The sequence below is a fragment of the Heterocephalus glaber genome, unplaced genomic scaffold (assembly GCF_053883595.1).
Source record: "Heterocephalus glaber isolate CG9 unplaced genomic scaffold, H.glaber_assembly_v1.0 deba00001447, whole genome shotgun sequence".
Classification (NCBI taxonomy): Eukaryota; Metazoa; Chordata; class Mammalia; order Rodentia; family Bathyergidae; genus Heterocephalus; species Heterocephalus glaber.
In genome coordinates, this window is record NW_028258299.1 from 3,412,467 (window position 1) to 3,430,208 (window position 17,742).

Below are 17,742 nucleotides of genomic sequence, written 5' to 3' on the forward strand. Positions count from 1 at the left end.
GAGGAGAGTGTAAAGCAGTACCTCAGAAAGTGAGCTCCAAAGCAAACTGGTGGTAAAAATACTAATGAGCCTTATCTAACACTCTGATGCATGGACTTAGAACCCTCCACCCGGCAATCGCAGAACAGACACCCTTCGAAAGCACACAGAAAACATTTACAGAATCAGACTCCACTGAGCCAGAAAGCAGCTTTCGACACACCAAACACACCCACATTTTCAAACCAGAGTTAGAAATCACTCGTCAAAACAGCCCAGGGAGTCCAGTCTCTTTATGCAGCACAAGCTGATTCCCACGTGGAGAGAACCGAGGCCCGAGGGCCTGCACGCCAGGACAGAGCAACGCCTGAGCAAGGCTGAGGCCAGAGGCTGCACGTGGTGAGCAAGGGGGTCAGCACGTCAGTCCCGCCCCACCTCTACCTTTGGGTAGCTGCTCCGGGGAGGCCTGTGCCTTCTCCATCTCCTCCGGTCGCTCGTCTCGGGCTCTGTCCTTGCTGTCTAAGCTCTCCTGCTTGTCCTCCCCCTCCACTCTGTCCAGGGCAGCTGGCAGGACCTAGAAGGGGCACACTGGGGGCTTCAGGGCCTGGGGCCTCCGTAGACACCCAGGGAGGGCGGGGACCGGGTGGGAGCCTGTGAGCCCAACTGCATCACCTGCTGCAGCCGCAGACCCAGGGCCCAAACTGGCTGCCCAGACGCCAGTCTCAAACAGGCCAGCAAGGCCTGAGAAGGGGCGAGGATCCAGCCTCCGCCCCACACCCACCATGGTCCAGGCCCGGTGAGTCCCGTACCTGGATTTCCAGGGGTTTCTTTGGCTTCTGCAGCCCTGGCTCCTTCTCATCTCCGTAGCCCAGTGGGGCATCCACTTTGTCTGAAAGATGATGGGAAAGAGGTGAGATGGGCCCAGTAGGAGGGGAGGACAGGCCCCGGTTGATCCAGAGAGCCCAGGCCAGGCCTCTGCCCCAGGGGCCCGTGGTGCAGCAGGGCAAAGCAAGAGCTGTCAGCACACAGCTGTGGCTGTGCGGGGAAGGAGGGAAGTGGGAGACGGGGTCCAGACTGGAGCCCAGTGCTGAGTCTGGCCCAGCTTTCCATCTGCCTGAGTCTTTGGCCAAATAAATACACAATCACCAGAAAAACACTTGGAGACAAATAGGTAAAACTGGGCAAAAGCTTGCCATCATAGTGCACACCTATAATCCCAGCACTCGGGGAGGCTGAGTCAGGAGAAGCCAACTAGCAAAACCCTGTCCCACACTTTAAAACTAAAAGGCGGACTGGGATGCTGGGGATTTAGCTCAGTGGCACCACACCTGCCTGGCAAGTGCAAGGTCCTGAGTTTGATCCTGGTACCAAAAACAAGTGGGGAGGGCTTGGGGATGGAGCTCAGTGCAAAAGCCCTGGGTTCAATCTCCAATACCACAAAAACAAAATAAAATACAAATGGGCAATGGATCTGCAAAGACGCATCTTCAAACAGATATAAAAATAGCTCAGAAGCACATGAACAGACAGATGCTCCGATCCCCCCCACCATCAGGAAAATGCAAACCACAACCGCAGAGAGCTGGCCCTTCAGCCGCCAGGGTGGCTGGCATCGCGAAGGCACCAGCCTGCTGAGGCAGAGGGATTAGAGCCTCACACACTCCTGGCAGGAGAACACAAGGTCTGCAGTCCCTGGAAGGGTCCCAGAGCTGCCCTGTGACCAGCAATCCACTCCCAGGTGTGCGCCCCAGAGAAACAGGAACCTGAACCGCACAGAAATGAGACAGAGGCTCACTGCAGCATCCTGCACATCTCTAGTAGAAACATCCTGCATGTCCACCATTGGTGAAATGTCATCCAGTCACAGGAGGAATGAAGAACTCATACACAAGGCGGGCATGGTGGCACACTCCCATAATCCCTGCATTCAGGAGACTGAGGCAGGAGATCACCAAGAGTTCAAGGCTAGGGGGCTGGGGATTTAGCTCAGTGGTGCCTGCCTTGCAAGCGCAAGGTCCCAAGTTCGATCCCCAGCACCAAAAAAAAAAAAAAAAGAGTTTAAGGCCAGCTTGGGCTACATAGTGAGTTCAAGGCCAGCCTGAACTACATAGCAAGACCCTGTCTCAAAAAAACAAAAGGTTGTGAGTGCTGCCCTTCCTAAGCAGCCTGGATAAGATAGAAGGGATAGAAAGCCATGGTGGCTTCTTGTTGCTTTGCTGCCTTCTGCCCACCATGAACTGGTTCTCCTCAGAGATGCTGCCCTGCCTTAGAGCAGCCGATTATGGACCGAAACCTCTACACACTGTGAGCTACATAAACCCCTCCTCTCTTAACTTGTGGGTGTCGGCTATTTTGTCCCAGAAATGAGAAAAGTGACTAAGACAGTTTAAAAGAGGGAATTGTGTTGTATGTACAGAACCAAATCCCAACACCATTATTAAAAAGAAAATCGCTACGCCAGACACTTCTGCAGGTGGACACTTCCACTGGGGAGGCTGGGTTTGGCTGGTTTGGTTTGGTTTCTGGCACTGAGGACTGAACCCAGGGCCTTCACACTGAGCTCCATACCCAGCCCCTTTGTTATTTTTGAGACAGGGTCTCATTGAGTCTAAATTACCCCGGCTAAACTCAAACTTGGGATCCTCCTCCCTCAGCCTCCCAGAGTGCTGGGATTACAAGTGCGCACCACCATGCCCACTGGGATACTGCCCTTGCACTCAGGGTTACCATGACCCCACCCCTCCTGTGAGCCAGTGCCCCCCCCTCTGAACCCAGACCTGACAGGCCCAGTGGGGCAGGTGGCAGGTGGGCAGGGCTGGCAGGCACAGGTGTGTTGGGGTCTGAGATGACCTCGCCCGGCTTCTTGCCCTCGGGCCCCTCGGGGACCAGGTCCGGGGTGCTGTACTTCCCATTGACGTGTTCAAACTCTTGAACCTGGGGAGGCAGGCACAGGGGTGCTTGAGGCTCAGCCCTGAAGGCCAAGGGCCAGGCGAGGGGACATCTCTGCCCAAGGCTGACCAAGACACTCCTGGCCAGACTCCCCTGCCAGTTCCCACACCCTCCTTGCCCCGTGGCCTGCCGTCCTGGCCTTGACTTCCCCGTCCCTCACTCCAGGTTGGACCCTGAGCAGCCGTGTCCTGAGCCAGCCACTGGGCCTCCGACCGCTGACCCCCAGGCAGTGCCAGGACCCGCGTGACCTGAGGCCCACTCACCCACCTTCTTCCTAACCAGCGACATGACCCCGATGCGCGTGAGCACGTGCTGCCGAGACAGCCCCTCCCTCGGCACACCGTCCGCGAAGGTCTCGGCGCCATCGGCCCCAGGTTCGCACAGGTGTCGCATGAAGAGGGACACATAGGCTCTGGGGTGGGGGCCAACAGGACCCCTGGGACCTCTCGGCCGGAACCACCCACCTCCCAACCAGCCACTACAAGAGGGGCTCCGGGCAGGGCACCCCCAGGACAGCCGTCATCCATGCCAGCTGCTCTGGGCAGAGAGCCGGCCCAGGTTTTCTGACAATGGCCCTGGCCGTGGCACTCACCGGGAGGCCCCCGCAGCGGGAGCCACCCATGGGGCAGGGGCCACACCCAGCCACCTCGGCCCTATACCTGAACTCCTTCTCACTCTTCCCGCGCAGGTCCCGCACAAGCCAGTGGGAGTTGAAGGCATCCTGGGGCGGCATGCCCCAGCGCATGATGGCGTTCAGGAAGGCCTTCCGCTGCCGCGCATTGAAGCCCAGCACCTGGGCAGGCGGCAGGGGCAGGTGGGCCCCGGTCAGGAACAGGCCGGGCACAGAGAACTTGGGGGGGCAGGAGGAAGAGGGGGAACCTGCAGACATGAGTGCCCATCCCAGCCTCATCTCTACTTGGCAAGTGGCCCTGGGCACCCCCAGCCCTTCTTCCCTCCCCCAGGGGTGGCAGGAAGAGGGGCTGGGAGAGATGGGGTGCAGGCGGGCCCCACCTCGATGTTGCCACCGACTCGAGCAAGGAGAGGTGGCAGGGGCTTGTCCCTGTCACTCTTGAGCTGCCTCCTGGACTGTCGCCGTCCACCTGGGGAGCAGCCCAGCACACATGCTCAGGTGAGGCCCCGGGCTCCCCAGCCTCCCGCTACCCCGTTCCTGGTCAGCAGGGACCCCAGCAGGGATCCCAGCCCAGCCCCACCCGGCCACCACCAGCTCCCGACACCTGGTGCAGTGGTGGCACTGACACTCACTCTGGCCCTCTGGCCGCTCCTCGAAGTCCTCGTCCTCGTCCTCAGAGCCAATGGAATACTCAGACTGGTTGTCCGAGAGCTCATCCTGCCACTCTGCGGGGGCCAGCACAGTCGCCTGTCTATCTCCTTCTGCCACCTCCCCAGCCTGGCCCAGGTGCCCTTGCCCAGAGCCTCGCCCACCCCCGGCACACACCTTGGTCCTCCTGGGAGGCGTCGTTGTAGTTGACCTGCTTCCGGATGCGCTTGCCCTTGCCCAGGTTCCGGGCCAGGTCCTCCTGCTGCTGCTCGTAGTGGTGGCGCAGCAGCTTCTCCCAGTAGTCAGGGTCCACGTTCTCCTCCTGCTTGATCACCTCCCGCTCCACCTCCTCCTGGGGACACCGTGGGCGCTGGAGTTAGTGAGGCAGCCCTGCCGGGCACCCCTGGCTCTGGGCAGCCTCCTGCCAGCTCTGCCACCCTCCCAGGCTCCAGGAGCAGCTGGAAGTCCTGGCCACTGCAGGCGCCCTTCCTCACCCCACCCCTGCGCTGTCTCTCCTCCCTGCCCTCCTCCAGCAGCCCCTGGCCTGTGCCAGCCTGGGGGTGCAGCCCTGAACGAGGCCTGGTTCTGCCCTCAGGGGGCTCCTGACCCAAAGGGAGAGGTGGCTGGCACTCAGGGTCTGAGAGCAAGAGGAGGAACTGCAGGAGGCAGAAGGAGCCCTTGTCAAGAAATCGGGGCTGGCAGCAGGGTGGAGAGGAAGAAGACGCGGCGGGCAGCAGCGTGCGTGTACTCTGGGACAGGAGTGGTCCAGCCCTCAAGAAGGTGGCCTGAAGCGGCCGGATGGGGTGCGTGGGACCAGCTGCGAAGGGCCTGAAACCGGGCCCCAGGGCCTGGCATTTCAGAGGTGGAGTGAGAAACCTGGAGCCCAGGGAGGAGGCCACAGCAGATGTCCCCAAGGGCCTTGGAGGGCCGTGTGGTTCCAAGTCCTCTGGTGCCTCTCAACCTGAGGGCGGGGTTCTGGCGTGAGGGGCGGGGCCACGGGCGGAGGGCGGGGCCGCCTGGGGGCGTGGGCGGAGGGCGGGGCCATGGGCGGAGGGCGGGGCCCCCCACACACACTCTGGGACCCTTACCACGCCGTCCTCCTCGCGAACCACGTACTGCGCCACCTTGAAGGAGCTCAGGTACTCGTTCATGTTCTGTAGCTCCGTGTCGTCCGTAGCGTCCTGGTTCCGGTCCAGCAGCTTAGAGATGGCTGCATCATCATAGTGGATCACGCTGCTGTCCTCCACGTCCTTGTTGTCGCCTGGGGGCGGAGTCCGCCATGGGGACACAGACAGAGTACCCAACCCCACTCCCACAGTGGCCCTTCCTGGTCCCTCTGGGGCTAGGCCTGAGGAGCATGGCAACCAGACGTGGGTTCAGCACACCGAGTGGGGGCGCTGGGAGCCCCTTCCTCTCCAGGAGCAGCCCCTACCTGGAGGCGTGCTACCGTGCTTCTTCTTCAGGCCGGCCGCCAGGGTGCCACCCTTGGAGGACTGCACATCGGGGATGGGCGTGGCCGGCCTCTGGCCCTGGGACATCATGCCTGGAGGCAGAGGAGGAGTGAGCTGGCACAGGGCACAGGGGGGCACAGGGGTGGCGGGAGCAGGCAAACCTCCCGCCTGGCCCACTGGCTGGAACAGGAGAGTGGCCCCCAAGTGGGGCAGGCAGGGACCCGGGCCCTGGCTGGGGCACCCTGGCGGGGCTCCCAGGCGCCCACCCTCCACGTCGTCCTTGAACAGCTCCTCGGTGCCGAACTTGAGGATGTCGTCCAGCTCCTGTTTGGTCATGGAGCCCGACTTGGAGCCGAGGCCGGGCCGCACCACCAGGTGGGTCAGCATCATCTTGCGCTTGGCCACCTGCGTGATGCGCTCCTCCACCGAGGCCCGTGTCACGAAGCGGTAGATCATCACCTTCTTGTTCTGCCCGATGCGGTGGGCACGGCTGAAGGCCTGGGGAAGACGACCAAGGGCTCTGGGCTCAGGGCTGGGCGCCATGGGGCGGGGACACGAGACACAAGTGTGTGCTCCAAAGTGTCAGGTGTGTGTGTCCCTGCTCCAGAGCAGAGAGGCCAAGGGACATCTGGTGGCTCAGTCCCCAGCCCCAGCCCTTGCCCCTCCCTCCCTGTCAGCCCCTACTGCCCCTCCTCCATCGCCTCCGCTCCCCACCTCCACCAGCCCCCCCACCAGCTGTGCTCCTCGTCCCCCCAGTGTGACCTTGGTCCTGAAGCGATGGACGGACCCGGGTCAGCGGCCACAGATGGCCGTGCGCCTCAGACACCTCCCCTTCCCTCTCCAGGTCTGTTTCCTCCTCTACAAGGAGAGAGCTCACCTCCTCGGGCCCCAACAGAACAAGAGGAGCCCCAGCTGGAGGGTATGAGGATGGGGCACGGAGCGGGCCGCTGACCTGGATATCATTGTGCGGGTTCCAGTCCGAGTCGTAGATGATGACTGTGTCTGCTGTGGCCAGGTTGATGCCCAGGCCACCCGCACGGGTGGAGAGGAGGAAGCAGAACTGCTGGGCCCCAGGGGCTGGGGAGAGAGGCCAGCAGGTGAGGTGGGACAGTGGGGGCAGGGGCTGGTGGGTGACAGACAGGAGCACAGGAGGGGAGATGGCAGGATGGGGACTGCAGCGACAGGTCCCTGGCAGAGGACAGTTCCGCAACCCCATCGCAGATGGGTGGCCACCCCCATGCCCGGGGAGGCCAGGAGCCAGCCCATGTGAGCCTGTGCAGCCCCAAAGGTTCCCTGAGCCTTGGTGCAGTGGGAGGATGCCCCTGCCCAGTGCCACTGTCACTGGTTTATCTGGTGTAACCCAGACCCTTGGGACCGGCTTCACCGGGTGACAAAGGTGACATTTCCCTCCCCGACCTGCCTGCCTTCCTGTCCACTTCTAATTCTGTTCAGAGCAGTCTTATTTGCTGGGCCTCCTAGAACCCCAATAGACCACTGAGGTCCCTCGGAGTGAATCCTTTCAGCATTTAAAGCTAAGGGACACCACTGTAACCAGCTCAGGGACTCTCAGGTGGGTCCCCATGAGGCCCCTCAGGCAGTGAGATACCGTTGAATCTGTCGATCGCCTCCTGCCGGAGACCCCCAGTGATGCCACCGTCAATCCGCTCATACTTGTAACCCTCATACTCCAGGAAGTCCTCCAGAAGGTCCAGCATCTTGGTCATCTGCAGAGGAAAGGGATCTGTGAGGAGTGCCATGGAGCCAGGGGCCCCATGGGACACGGACAGGGACCCCACTGCAGGTTGGGGAGGAGAGAGTAGCCCAGACTGGAGAGATAAGAGGAACCCAGGCAGGGCTGCAGCAAGACTCAGTGGAGAATGTGGCCTCCAACCTCACACTGGCCAGCCCATCCACCTTCCACCTCCTCAGCCTCCACGAACAAGTCCCTGCTCCTCACCTGCACTCAGGCCTCCCTGCAATCTGATGCTCCCTTCCTCCTTCCAGCCCTTCCCAGTCATCTGATTCTCTCCTTGGAACACCCACCCCCTTACTGCCCAGAGAACTCAAGCATCAGCTCCTCTATGATGTCTCCCTGCCACCACTCCCCCTGGAGAAAAGGAAAGCAGCCCCTTCTGACCTCCCATAACCATGTCTATTCTCCAGTGGTCTTGGGATGGCTTAGCTGGGTATAAAACTGTCATCTGCTGGTTCCCCTCAGTGCACAGAGATGCTGCCATGGCATCTACTGCTTGTTGTGATGAGAAGCCTGAGGACGGTCTAATCCTCCTTCCTGTGTAGCTTCCAGGTCTAAAGTGCTGCACCTCCCCTGCAAGGTGCCTACAGGTTGGTTTATCAATATTGACCTTGCTTGGTGCTCCACAGTGCACTCCAGATCTGAGACCTCGTGTTTTTCTCCAAGTCCACAAACCTGTCAAATCCTGCTTTGCACATTTCCTGTTTTTCTCCTGAAACTCCTATCAGATGACTGTTGGGACCTTCCAAGACACCTTCCATGCTCTGATTTCATCTTTGTCCCTCTGCATTGCATCCTGGGAAACTTCTCAGCACTGTGTTCCAATCCCTCGGTGTCTCTTCAATGTTGCTGAGAGTTTATCCGCTGGTGAAATGTTTTATTTCAATGACTAACTGCAGACTTATGTGCTGATTCTTTACCTCCTGCTTTTGCCTAATTAATTTCTTCTTCCTTCATGGCTGTTTGCTATGAGGACCCTTATTTCTGAGGACCCTAAGCATGTCTATCCAAAGTCTTTTTCAGGCTATCATACTGTAGTTTTCTTTTGGATTCCAGCTATTGTTTTATGGGATGCCTTAGCATCCAGTTTTGTGACAGGTTGGAGAGTTGGGGTTTGTCAGCTCATTCTGAACGGGAGGGCTCTGCCTATCGTGTGCCTTCTGCACACGTCTAGCACTTGTGCAGTTTCTTCCACTTGGTCTCTCCAGGTCTCTGACCAGACTTGCGTCTTACACTGGCAGGAGTGTTGAGGGATTGTGAATCTGTCTCCCAGCCACCCACTGTCATAGGCCTGGCCTGCTTTCCTGGGACCCTGCAGCCCACCACCCACCCTGGGTGCATGAGGGGCTGCAGGCACAGTAGCTGTTTCCACTTGACTTTTGAACACAGAGGAGCTGAGTTCCAGATTGTGCTTTGAGCCGTGCATCTGGCTCTGACATAGGCGAGCATTGTTAGCCTCCGAATCCCACAGGTCCATCACCATGACCTCCAACACAGCTACCAGAGATGGGCAGCTGGCTCCTGAGTTGTCTGCCACTCTAGACTGAGAAGCTTGAGGGGGGAATGCATCCTCTGCAACCCTGATGTGTGACAGATGCAGACGAAGGGATGGAGGAAGAAACAGACAAACCTGAGGCTGGACGGTGGAGCCTCTGACTGAGCAGAAGGCAATGCTGCCACGGCTGCATCACACCAGGGCACAGGGACTGACCCTTGACACCTAACCCCCGGGGGATGGCATCGCGACCGGAGGGGGCATTGGCAAGGCTGGGCCCTTGGCCTCCAGAGCAGGAGCTCTGGCCCACCTGGGAGAAGATGAGCACGCGGTGCCCCTCATCCCGCAGTTTCTTCAGCATCTTCTGCAGCAACATGAGTTTCCCTGAGGACTTGACCAGGGAGCTGCCATCGTAGGAGCCGTTGGGCAGGACAGGGGCCTCCTGCGGAGCAGCAGAGAGGGGCCTTGGGGGGCTCTCCTCCAGCCGGGCACCAAAGGGGCTGCAGGGGATGGGCAGGCCTGGCCAGGGCCAATGGCCTAGAACAAGCCATGGGTCACACGGTCTGTGGCTGCAGGCACTGTGTTCGCAGGCAGGAACAGACTGCCATCTCTGCCCTGGGCCCTGCTCCCTGGCTGAGATGTCAGGGAACAAACACAATGAAGCCAAGCTGCCCTTCTGCCCCCAGCAGTCACTGAAGGGTCCATCCGAGTCAGAGGGTCGACAAGGCGACACCCCGTCAGAAGGTTAAACTCCAGGGACACCCACTGCCACACCAGTACCAGAAGGATCTGGGGGCTCCCTAAGCCATGTACCCCAGCACAGCTCCCCTGCTTGGCTCTGGTGCTAGAGGAGGGAAAACTCTTAAGGGCTTCAATCGGAACCCAGACAGCAGGGACCTGGCAGTGGTGATGACCAATGGGCCCTGAGAAGCCCCAGGCTGAGCTTTCTATAAGTACCCTTCATGTGGACTCCATCCCTGCGCCTTCACCACCGCCTCCCCGCAGCTGCTGCTGGCCCCACGTTAGAGGGAGATGCGAGGCTCAGAGAGGGCCGTTCACTTTACCGCGGTCACAGCAGCAGGGCCGGGTGTTGGGACCCCACACTCACTGGAGGGGAGGAGTGTGGCCAGCCCCGGGGTCCCAGTGTGGACGCCGGAGGGGCTTCAGGGCGACTCGGTGCCCCTTTTTATGGATCGGGGGAGGGGACACAGGGAGGAGAGGCCCCGGCCAAGCACAGGACGGATGGCCACGAGGGCCCTGGGACAGCAGCCAGAGGACCCCCCACAGTGGCCTGAGGGAAGCTGCTCTAGTGGCCATGGGGAACCTACCACAGCGGCCACGGGGAAGAGGTAGGGGTGGTTGCAGCACTTCTTCAGGTCCATCATGATGTTCAGCAGCGACACCTGGTTCCCACCCCCCTTGGAGTTCAGCGCCTCGAAGTTGCGAGTGAGGATAAACTTGTAGTACTTCCTGCACGGACACAGGCAAGGTGGGCTGGACACCCTGGGCCTGCCCAGCCTTCGAGGGGCACTCGCCATGGCCAGGCGCCACTTCCAGAGCCCCTAGGGCGCCCCCAGAGGTGAAGCCACAGCCCCAGAGTCACCCAGCAGGTTACCTGGCGACACTGCTAGAGCTCAGCACTGAGAAGAAGCCCCAAGAAGGAAGGGGTTGCCACACGTGAGCCAAGGTGGGGGCAGAAGCACCCTCCCGCCCACCCCAGGAAGCGGCCCAGGAAGGGCAGGCTGGGGCCATGGAGGCCGGGAAACAGGAAGCAGCTGCTGGGGCGCTCAGCCTCGCCGCTCACTTCTGCATCTGGCTCAGCTCCACACGCACAATGAGCTCAGTCTTGGCCGGCATGTTCTTGAACACGTCCGCCTTGAGCCGCCGCAGCATGTGTGGCCCCAGCAGGTCGTGCAGCTTCTTGATCTGGTCCTCCTTGGAGATGTCCGCAAACTCCTCCAGGAAGCCCTCCAGGTTGCTGCGAGGAAGAGTAGGCTAAGCACCAGGGCAGAGGCCAGGGCACAGGCCAGAGCCCTCCACAGAGGGCAGCAGGATTGGCGTGGGGAAGACAGGGCGAGGGGCCAGGAACACAGCACAGCCCCGAGTCTCCTTCTAAGGCTGTGTCACCCCACGTGTCCCAGCCCTCTCTCTGTGCCACCCTGCAAGCCATCCAGGAGAAGAGCTTTCCAGGGCTACTAGCAGATTACAGATGGGGAAACTGAGGCCCCAGGGCCCCAGGCTAGGTGGTCCACCAGAGCCGCAGCCTGCTCTCTAAATCCGAAGTCGGCAGGAAAACAGGGGTAGGGGACAGGAGGAGGATGAGAAATGGGGTCCATGTTGCCCCCCACCCCACCCCCTGGGCCCTGGCTTCCTGCTTCCAGGGCAAATGCCTTTGGCAGGGCCGCTAGCCCGCCCACCCCTCCTGCCAGGCCCAGGGTACAACGCACTTGAACCGCTCCGGTGTCAGGAAGTTGAGTAGGTGGAAGAGCTCCTCCAGGTTGTTCTGAAGGGGGGTCCCCGTCAGCAGCAGCTTGTAGTCGATCTTGTAGCTGTTCAGGACCCTGAAGAACTTCAGGGAACAGAGGGGGCCAGTCAGGGGGTGCAGGGTCACCCCCATCCAGGGCGGCCCGAGCCCCACAGCCACTGCCAGCCACCTTGGACTGGTTGTTCTTAAGCCGGTGGGCCTCGTCCACCACAAGGCAGGCCCACTCGATGGAGCCCAGGATGGCCTGGTCGATGGTGATGAGCTCGTACGAGGTGAGCAGGACGTGGAACTTGATCTGCACTTCTTTCTGGAAGGAAAGAGAATCGAGGAGGGTCCAGCTGGGGGCAGAGCGGACACAAGTCTCGGGAAGTGTAGAGCCGGGTGGGTGTAATCCCAGCTGTTGGGAAGCTGCAGCAGGAGGACTGCCATGAGTTCAAGGCCAGCCTGAACTACATAGAGAGACCCTGTCGCAAAAACCAAAAAATAAAAAAAGGAAGCGTAGACAGGAACCTCACAAAGACTGGAAAGAGCCCCAGAGACAGAGGGAGGAGACACTGACCACCAGGCAGAGGGGTCAGCTGAGGCCCAGAGCACAGTACGTAGAGAGAGTGGTGTTGCCAACAAGGAAAAACAAACAGCCCTCGGTACATGCATGTTCCCCACCCACAGACGCAGTGGGCCTCAGACGGGAAATGCTTGAAACAAAACTGCACTCACAGTAAATGTGCGGGCTTGTAAGTCAGAGATGCCAGAGAGATGGGAGGACGAGGGTAGGTTACGCGCTAGTCCTACACCACCGATAGCAAGGGTCGGAGGAGGATTTCGGAGTCTGCGAAAGGGCACCCAGGCGGCTGCTCTGCAGTAAGCTGGAGTCCTCAGGGGCCCCGTGAGGTGCTCCCCCATTCCCCGCTAAAGCCCACAGACCTCGGGCTGCAGAACTCTCTGGGATCGTAATGCTTTTTTTGCATTACTGATTTGAAATTCTAACGCATTTCCGTGTTGAGTCTGCACGAAAAGTCCTGTGGGTGGTGACGTGTGCACTCACTGAGGTCCTGTGACCCCAGGACAGGTTCTCAGCCTCCCGGCCCCCAGCCCTGCCCAGCGACCTCTCTGCCTGAACCTGGGTGCTGGTGGGAGGGATCAAGTCTACACTCTATGACCAACTGCAGGCAGGGTCCAGGTACCTGAGGACTGCACTCACCCGGTGAGTCCAAGGCTCAGAGAATGTGACCCTAAATAGCTACACCTGATCATGCCAGGTCAAGAAAGGAAAATGTGGGCCGGGGATTTAGCTCAGTGGTTCTGCCACCTGCTTCACAAGCACAAGGTGCCGAGTTCGATCCCCCGTACCCCCCTCAAAAAAGGAAAAAGTGCTGGAAGCCAAGGCAGGAGGATCTCAAATTCAAGGCCAGCCTGAGCAACTTAGTGACTGAGCAAGACCCTGTCTCAAAATAAAAAAGGGCTGGTGGGCCAGGGATTTAGCTCAATGGTGCCATTCCTGCCTTCCAAGCACAAGGTCCTGAGTAACAATCCCTGGTACCAGAAAAAAAAACAGAAACAAAAACAAGAAAGGGCTGGGGATGTAGCTCACAGTGAAGGCCCTGGGTTCAATCCTCAGTACCCCCACCCCCACAAAAAAAAGGAAAAGAAAAGAAAGAAAAAAGCACTGCTCCCATTTGTGACTTGTTACGGGCCGCCGGTACCCTGCAGACGGCCCAACAGCCCGAGCAGCAAGGCCCCTCCCCAGGCCTCCGCGCCTCCCGGGACCGGGATGGGCAGGGGACTCCTGCAGATTGCTGGCCCCTGGGCCCCGCGGACAGGGCACAGCCTGTCACCTTCATGCGGAACACCTTCTTCCCACTCCGAATGGCGTTGTCCTCGAAGGAGAACTCGTTCTCACGGATCACGGAGCGGCTCTCCTTGTCCCCCGTGTAGGTGACCACGTAGAAGTCGGGCGCCCACATCTCAAACTCGCGCTCCCAGTTGATGATGGTGGACAGGGGCGCGCTGACCAGGTAGGGCCCCTTGGAGTGGCCCTGCGGAGAGGCAGCAGCGTCAGGCCCCTCCCTCCCCCCTCCCTCCCTCCCACGCCTGCCCGGCCCCACCTCCTTGTACAGGGAGTAGAGGAACACGATGGTCTGCACTGTCTTGCCCAGGCCCATCTCATCGGCCAGGATGGTGTCGGTGCCCTGCGCCCAGGAGAAGCGCAGCCAGTTGAGGCCCTCCAGCTGGTACGGGTGCAGTGTGCCGCCCGTGGCGTCGATGTACCAGGGCTGCTTGTCGAACTTGACGGTGGGCTGTGGAGGCAGAGGTCCAGCTGCTCAGGGTCCTGGCCACGCACTTCCTCCCTCCCCACCGTCCTGACTCCTCTGCAGACCCTGGCCACAACCCCAGCCTCCTCCCAGCAGGGAAGTCCCTACGCTGCTGAATCTCTGCTCCTGAGCCCTGCGTGTCATGGCCACATTGGCCCTGGTCCCCATTTCCTCCAAGCCTCACACGGTGCCTGGACATGGGGCACTCATTCAATACCCAGAATGGATGACAAGACAAATATGTGTCCAGGTCCAGGCTTTGTGCTCGGTGGATGGGACCCACTCACCTTCCCTAGCTGCTGACTCCATCCCTGCACTTCTTGAAACAGGGCCCAGGCCTCTTTAACACTCTTTAACCCTGTGTCCCCGGTGCCAGGCACTGGCAGATACCCCAGAGAGCTCTGCCAGTCAAATCCCAGGCTCTCCTTGCGTGCGGGAATGGGGTAACTAGCAGGCCAGCTGTCGGTCAGGCTGTGGCTTTCCCATGCCCCTGTCCTGCAGGGCTGTGACTCTGAGCACACAGCCCGGAGGTGCGAGGACCGGCCCTCCCCATGCCAAGCCATAGGGGCCCCGGCAACCCCACTTACGTCCACGATGGGAGTGTCCGGCGGCTTCTCTTGTTTGTCGTCCTTCAGCTTCTTGCCCTTCTTGATGAGCCGCTTGGGCAGCCGGGTGTCCTCCCCCAGCATCAGCTCCCTAGGGCAGAGTGTGCCACCCGTGTAAGCAAAGCCAGGCGGGAGGGGCCCCCTGGCCAGTGCGCGGCAGCCGGGTGGCACGGCCCACCTGTGGCCCCAGTAGGCCTGCTTCAGGTTGTCATAGTAGGGAATGTCGATGTCGTCGATCTCCCAGGTGCACTGGTCGTAGGGCAGGTCTTTCCATTTGATCAGGTAGTGCACGTCCCCCTTCTTGTCGAAGCTGGGACACAAAAAACTGACGGTGGGGAGAAGTGGGCCACGGGGTGGTGTGAGGGCTGAGGCAGGGCCCCTCGCGGGACAGAGAGGACGGGCACCACCGTCGCCTGCACCCCGGGACCAGTGCCCACAGGACAGTGGCTCCGGAGCAGGGCAGGGGCCTTGCCTGAGGCCACACAGCTGGTGGGGGGGCAAGAGTCCCCCGCAAGGGACAGAAGAGACACCGGGCTGAGAGGGACCACGGGCCAGCCCCCAGCATCCTTTGTCCTTCCAGCCTCTGCTGCAGGGAGGGGTCCCCTCGGGTCAGAGGGTCCGGACACAGGAAGAACTCTCCACTGCCCATGGACTTTCTCTTCTTTTTTGTTTGGTTTTGTTTGGTTTGGTCTTTAATTTAAGACAAGGTCTCTCTAAGTATCCCAGGCTGGTCTCAAACTCATCACAATCCTCGGGCCTCTACCCTCTCCAGTGCTGCATTACAGCCTGGCGTCACCACAACCAGCTTTGTTTTCTAATTTAAAAAATCCAAAGGACTAAAGCAGTGCCCATCTCTGCACAGCAGGCAAAGAAGCAATTCCTGGGGAGGGGCCTCTTCCAAACACCCCAGGGATTCAGGGACCCGAAGACCAAGGCCAGCAGCACACAGCTGATCTGGCCACAGCAGGGGTGTAGGGGAGCGTCCACACACCAAGTGGATCAGGACACCAGCGCTGGGAGTGTGTCGGGGCAGGGGAGCCTGGCACCCCTACATGGCAGTGGGCGAGGCAAACAGGGTGCAGGGGCTGCAGCTGGCCTGGGGACCAATCCCCAGTCACCATGGAAACCAGCGGATTTTTTTTTTTCAATAAATAATGGGTTGTTATGCAACTTCTGAGGAATAAATCCCCGGAAGAGGCACCTGTCCCACTTTGGAGGCACCAAAGAGCCGATGTATATGTGATTGGAACAGGGGTCAGAGCAATGCGGGGCTCAGGCTCCCCGGACCCGGCCCTTGGGCAGGGCTGTCCTCAGGGAGGGCTGGGCAGGGGACAGAGCAGCATTTTCAAGCCCTGCAGCCCCTTGCCACCGCCGGCCACGCTAGCAAACCCTGGGCAAACACAGCAACCCACCCCACGGGACCGATGCCACAGAGGCTAGAAGACAGGCAGCCCGGGAGGGAGTCGGAGTGTGTGGCCTGGTTCTGACCCACTCTCCGCGCCCCCAGAGGCTGCCTGGGGCCTGGCGGGACCCTGCAGCCAGGGACACTCGCAGTGGGAGCCACCAGCCCTAACCCCCACGCCACCAGCCACAGCCAGGAAGTTGAGGTTCAAAGTGAGGCATGCAGAGCTCCTGCTGCCACCCCGGGCCGCCACCTATTCTCAGGCACTGGAGCTCAAGAATCAGCGGGCTCCTCTTCTGGATTACTCTTCATCCTGCCTTCCCAGCCTCTGATGGCCCCACCACCTGGGAGCTTTCCAGACTGCTCACCTAGGAGCACTGAGGGCTGGAATGGCAGCCCAGAAAGTAAGACCTGCCCTCAAAAAGCACTGGGTTCAATTCTCGCCTTTGCCCCTCGGGGTGGTTGCACTCAGAAATGCCAGCCACTGCTATAAACTCACTGAGGTGCACATCCGCCACACCTCTGGCCCTCGCTGGGCCTCACAACCTCCTTCAGGCACCGCGCACTAACTCAGCAGGAGCTGGGAGCGCAGGGTCCACCCTGCCGGGGCTCGCAGGGCATCAGTCAGGGTGAGAGCAGTGTGTCCCGGCCCGGTGGCCCTGTAGCACCTGCCTGACCCAGGGCCACCACTGCGGCGCACACCTGTGGTTCAGGATGCGGTGGACCATCATCCACTCGGGCTTGATGCCGTAGCGGTAGAAGCGCTCCTCCATCTTGGCATAGAGGGGGTCCTTGTTCTTCCTCTTCTCACTCTTGCCATCCTCGTCGCCAGAGCCGTAGTCGAAGGGTGGCGGCTCGTCCATGTCGTTCTTTCTTTGGTAGTTGCGGTACATCACGGTGTGGTACAGCTCCAGCTGCTCCCGGGGGCACAGAAGGTCAGGAGGATGGGCCGTGCCCCGAGACCCTTGGTCCAGCTCCCAGCCCCGACGGTGCCCTTCCCCCGGGAGGCTGGGCAGCTCGGAGATGACCACACTCACACCTGCTCAGGTGCCTCACCTGCAGCTCCTTCACCCAGGAGCAGTGCCAGTAGGACAGCCCAGCCCACTTGACAAAGAACTCCCTCTCCGGGATGCCCTCCAGTGGCTTGGGCGGAGGCACACCTGGCTCCACGTCCGGTCCCGGCAGCCCAACCATGAAGGGTGCCGGGGGCTCGGTCCACCTCCAGTGTAGAATCCGCTGGACTTTGCCCTTCAGTGGGGGACACTGTGGACAGAAGAGGGTTCCCAAGTTCAGGGCTGAGCTGCCAGGCTCCACCCTGAGGCTCCCATGACAGCAGACTGTTTTACAGGCTCCCTCCAACCAATGCATGGTCCCCCAGTCAGTGCTGCGGTGACCCCACGGTCTCTCCATCCTCGGGACCACTACAGGACATGGCAGTCCGGGGACCTTCACACTTGGCAGTGAGCTTATTATCACATGGCCAACCTGAGCCAGGATGGATGGGAAAAGCGAGGCCCTCTCAGCATGGGACCGCAGAGCAGGAAGCAGAGCCCAAGGCTCTGGACTCCTCATGACCGCGGTACCCCCACTGCCCCGTGTCCTGCTTACAGCCTGCTGAGAATATGTCATACCCAGACCCACCCTCAGGGCATGGAGCTCAGGGGGCTGCAACCCACCCACCTCTGCCACCCCGGGCAAGGCTGCCCCCAGGCCCCACACGTGTGCACTGGCCGGTCTCCATCAGCCTGGAAACACACTGGGGGCCCAGGATGCTGGGGCTCCGGAGGGTGGCAGGGTAGCACAAAGCACCACCCAGCACACTGAGCACACAGCCCTGGGCCTCAAAGGAGGCTGAATGGGGTAAGGTCGGCAGGTCCCAGCTCTGCCCCTCTGCCCTGCGCTTTGTCACAGCCACCTGAGCTTGTTTACCAGCCTCCCCTCCCAGATCTGCTGGTGCCCAATCCAATCACACACACAGGCCTTCTAGGGCTGGGAACTCACCCCAAGCCCCAGCAGACCTGGTTTTCCCTCA

At 60.5% G+C, this 17,742-nt stretch overlaps 1 protein-coding gene across 6 annotated transcripts in view; it reads right to left on the reverse strand.

Moving 5' to 3' along the window:
* Chd5 (chromodomain helicase DNA binding protein 5) overlaps positions 1 to 17,742 on the reverse strand; it is a 47,851-nt gene that overhangs the window by 8,211 nt on the left and 21,898 nt on the right. For 3 of the 6 annotated variants that reach the window (XM_004863734.4, XM_004863732.4, XM_004863735.4), the window contains exons 10-33: positions 16,767 to 16,973; positions 16,413 to 16,624; positions 14,487 to 14,633; positions 14,291 to 14,399; positions 13,497 to 13,688; positions 13,227 to 13,427; positions 11,561 to 11,698; positions 11,354 to 11,475; positions 10,711 to 10,884; positions 10,235 to 10,376; positions 9,217 to 9,348; positions 7,265 to 7,382; positions 6,611 to 6,735; positions 5,925 to 6,156; positions 5,640 to 5,750; positions 5,296 to 5,468; positions 4,385 to 4,559; positions 4,192 to 4,284; positions 3,940 to 4,028; positions 3,588 to 3,721; positions 3,196 to 3,340; positions 2,757 to 2,913; positions 789 to 868; positions 421 to 553 (exon numbers count right to left, since the gene is read on the reverse strand). In XM_004863734.4, coding sequence (XP_004863791.1) covers positions 421 to 553; positions 789 to 868; positions 2,757 to 2,913; positions 3,196 to 3,340; positions 3,588 to 3,721; positions 3,940 to 4,028; positions 4,192 to 4,284; positions 4,385 to 4,559; positions 5,296 to 5,468; positions 5,640 to 5,750; positions 5,925 to 6,156; positions 6,611 to 6,735; positions 7,265 to 7,382; positions 9,217 to 9,348; positions 10,235 to 10,376; positions 10,711 to 10,884; positions 11,354 to 11,475; positions 11,561 to 11,698; positions 13,227 to 13,427; positions 13,497 to 13,688; positions 14,291 to 14,399; positions 14,487 to 14,633; positions 16,413 to 16,624; positions 16,767 to 16,973 — 3,541 coding nt within the window. The remainder of the gene's footprint in view (positions 1 to 420; positions 554 to 788; positions 869 to 2,756; positions 2,914 to 3,195; positions 3,341 to 3,587; positions 3,722 to 3,939; positions 4,029 to 4,191; positions 4,285 to 4,384; positions 4,560 to 5,295; positions 5,469 to 5,639; positions 5,751 to 5,924; positions 6,157 to 6,610; positions 6,736 to 7,264; positions 7,383 to 9,216; positions 9,349 to 10,234; positions 10,377 to 10,710; positions 10,885 to 11,353; positions 11,476 to 11,560; positions 11,699 to 13,226; positions 13,428 to 13,496; positions 13,689 to 14,290; positions 14,400 to 14,486; positions 14,634 to 16,412; positions 16,625 to 16,766; positions 16,974 to 17,742) is intronic. The other 3 variants (XM_004863733.4, XM_087214586.1, XM_004863736.4) reach the window with 1 other exon arrangement.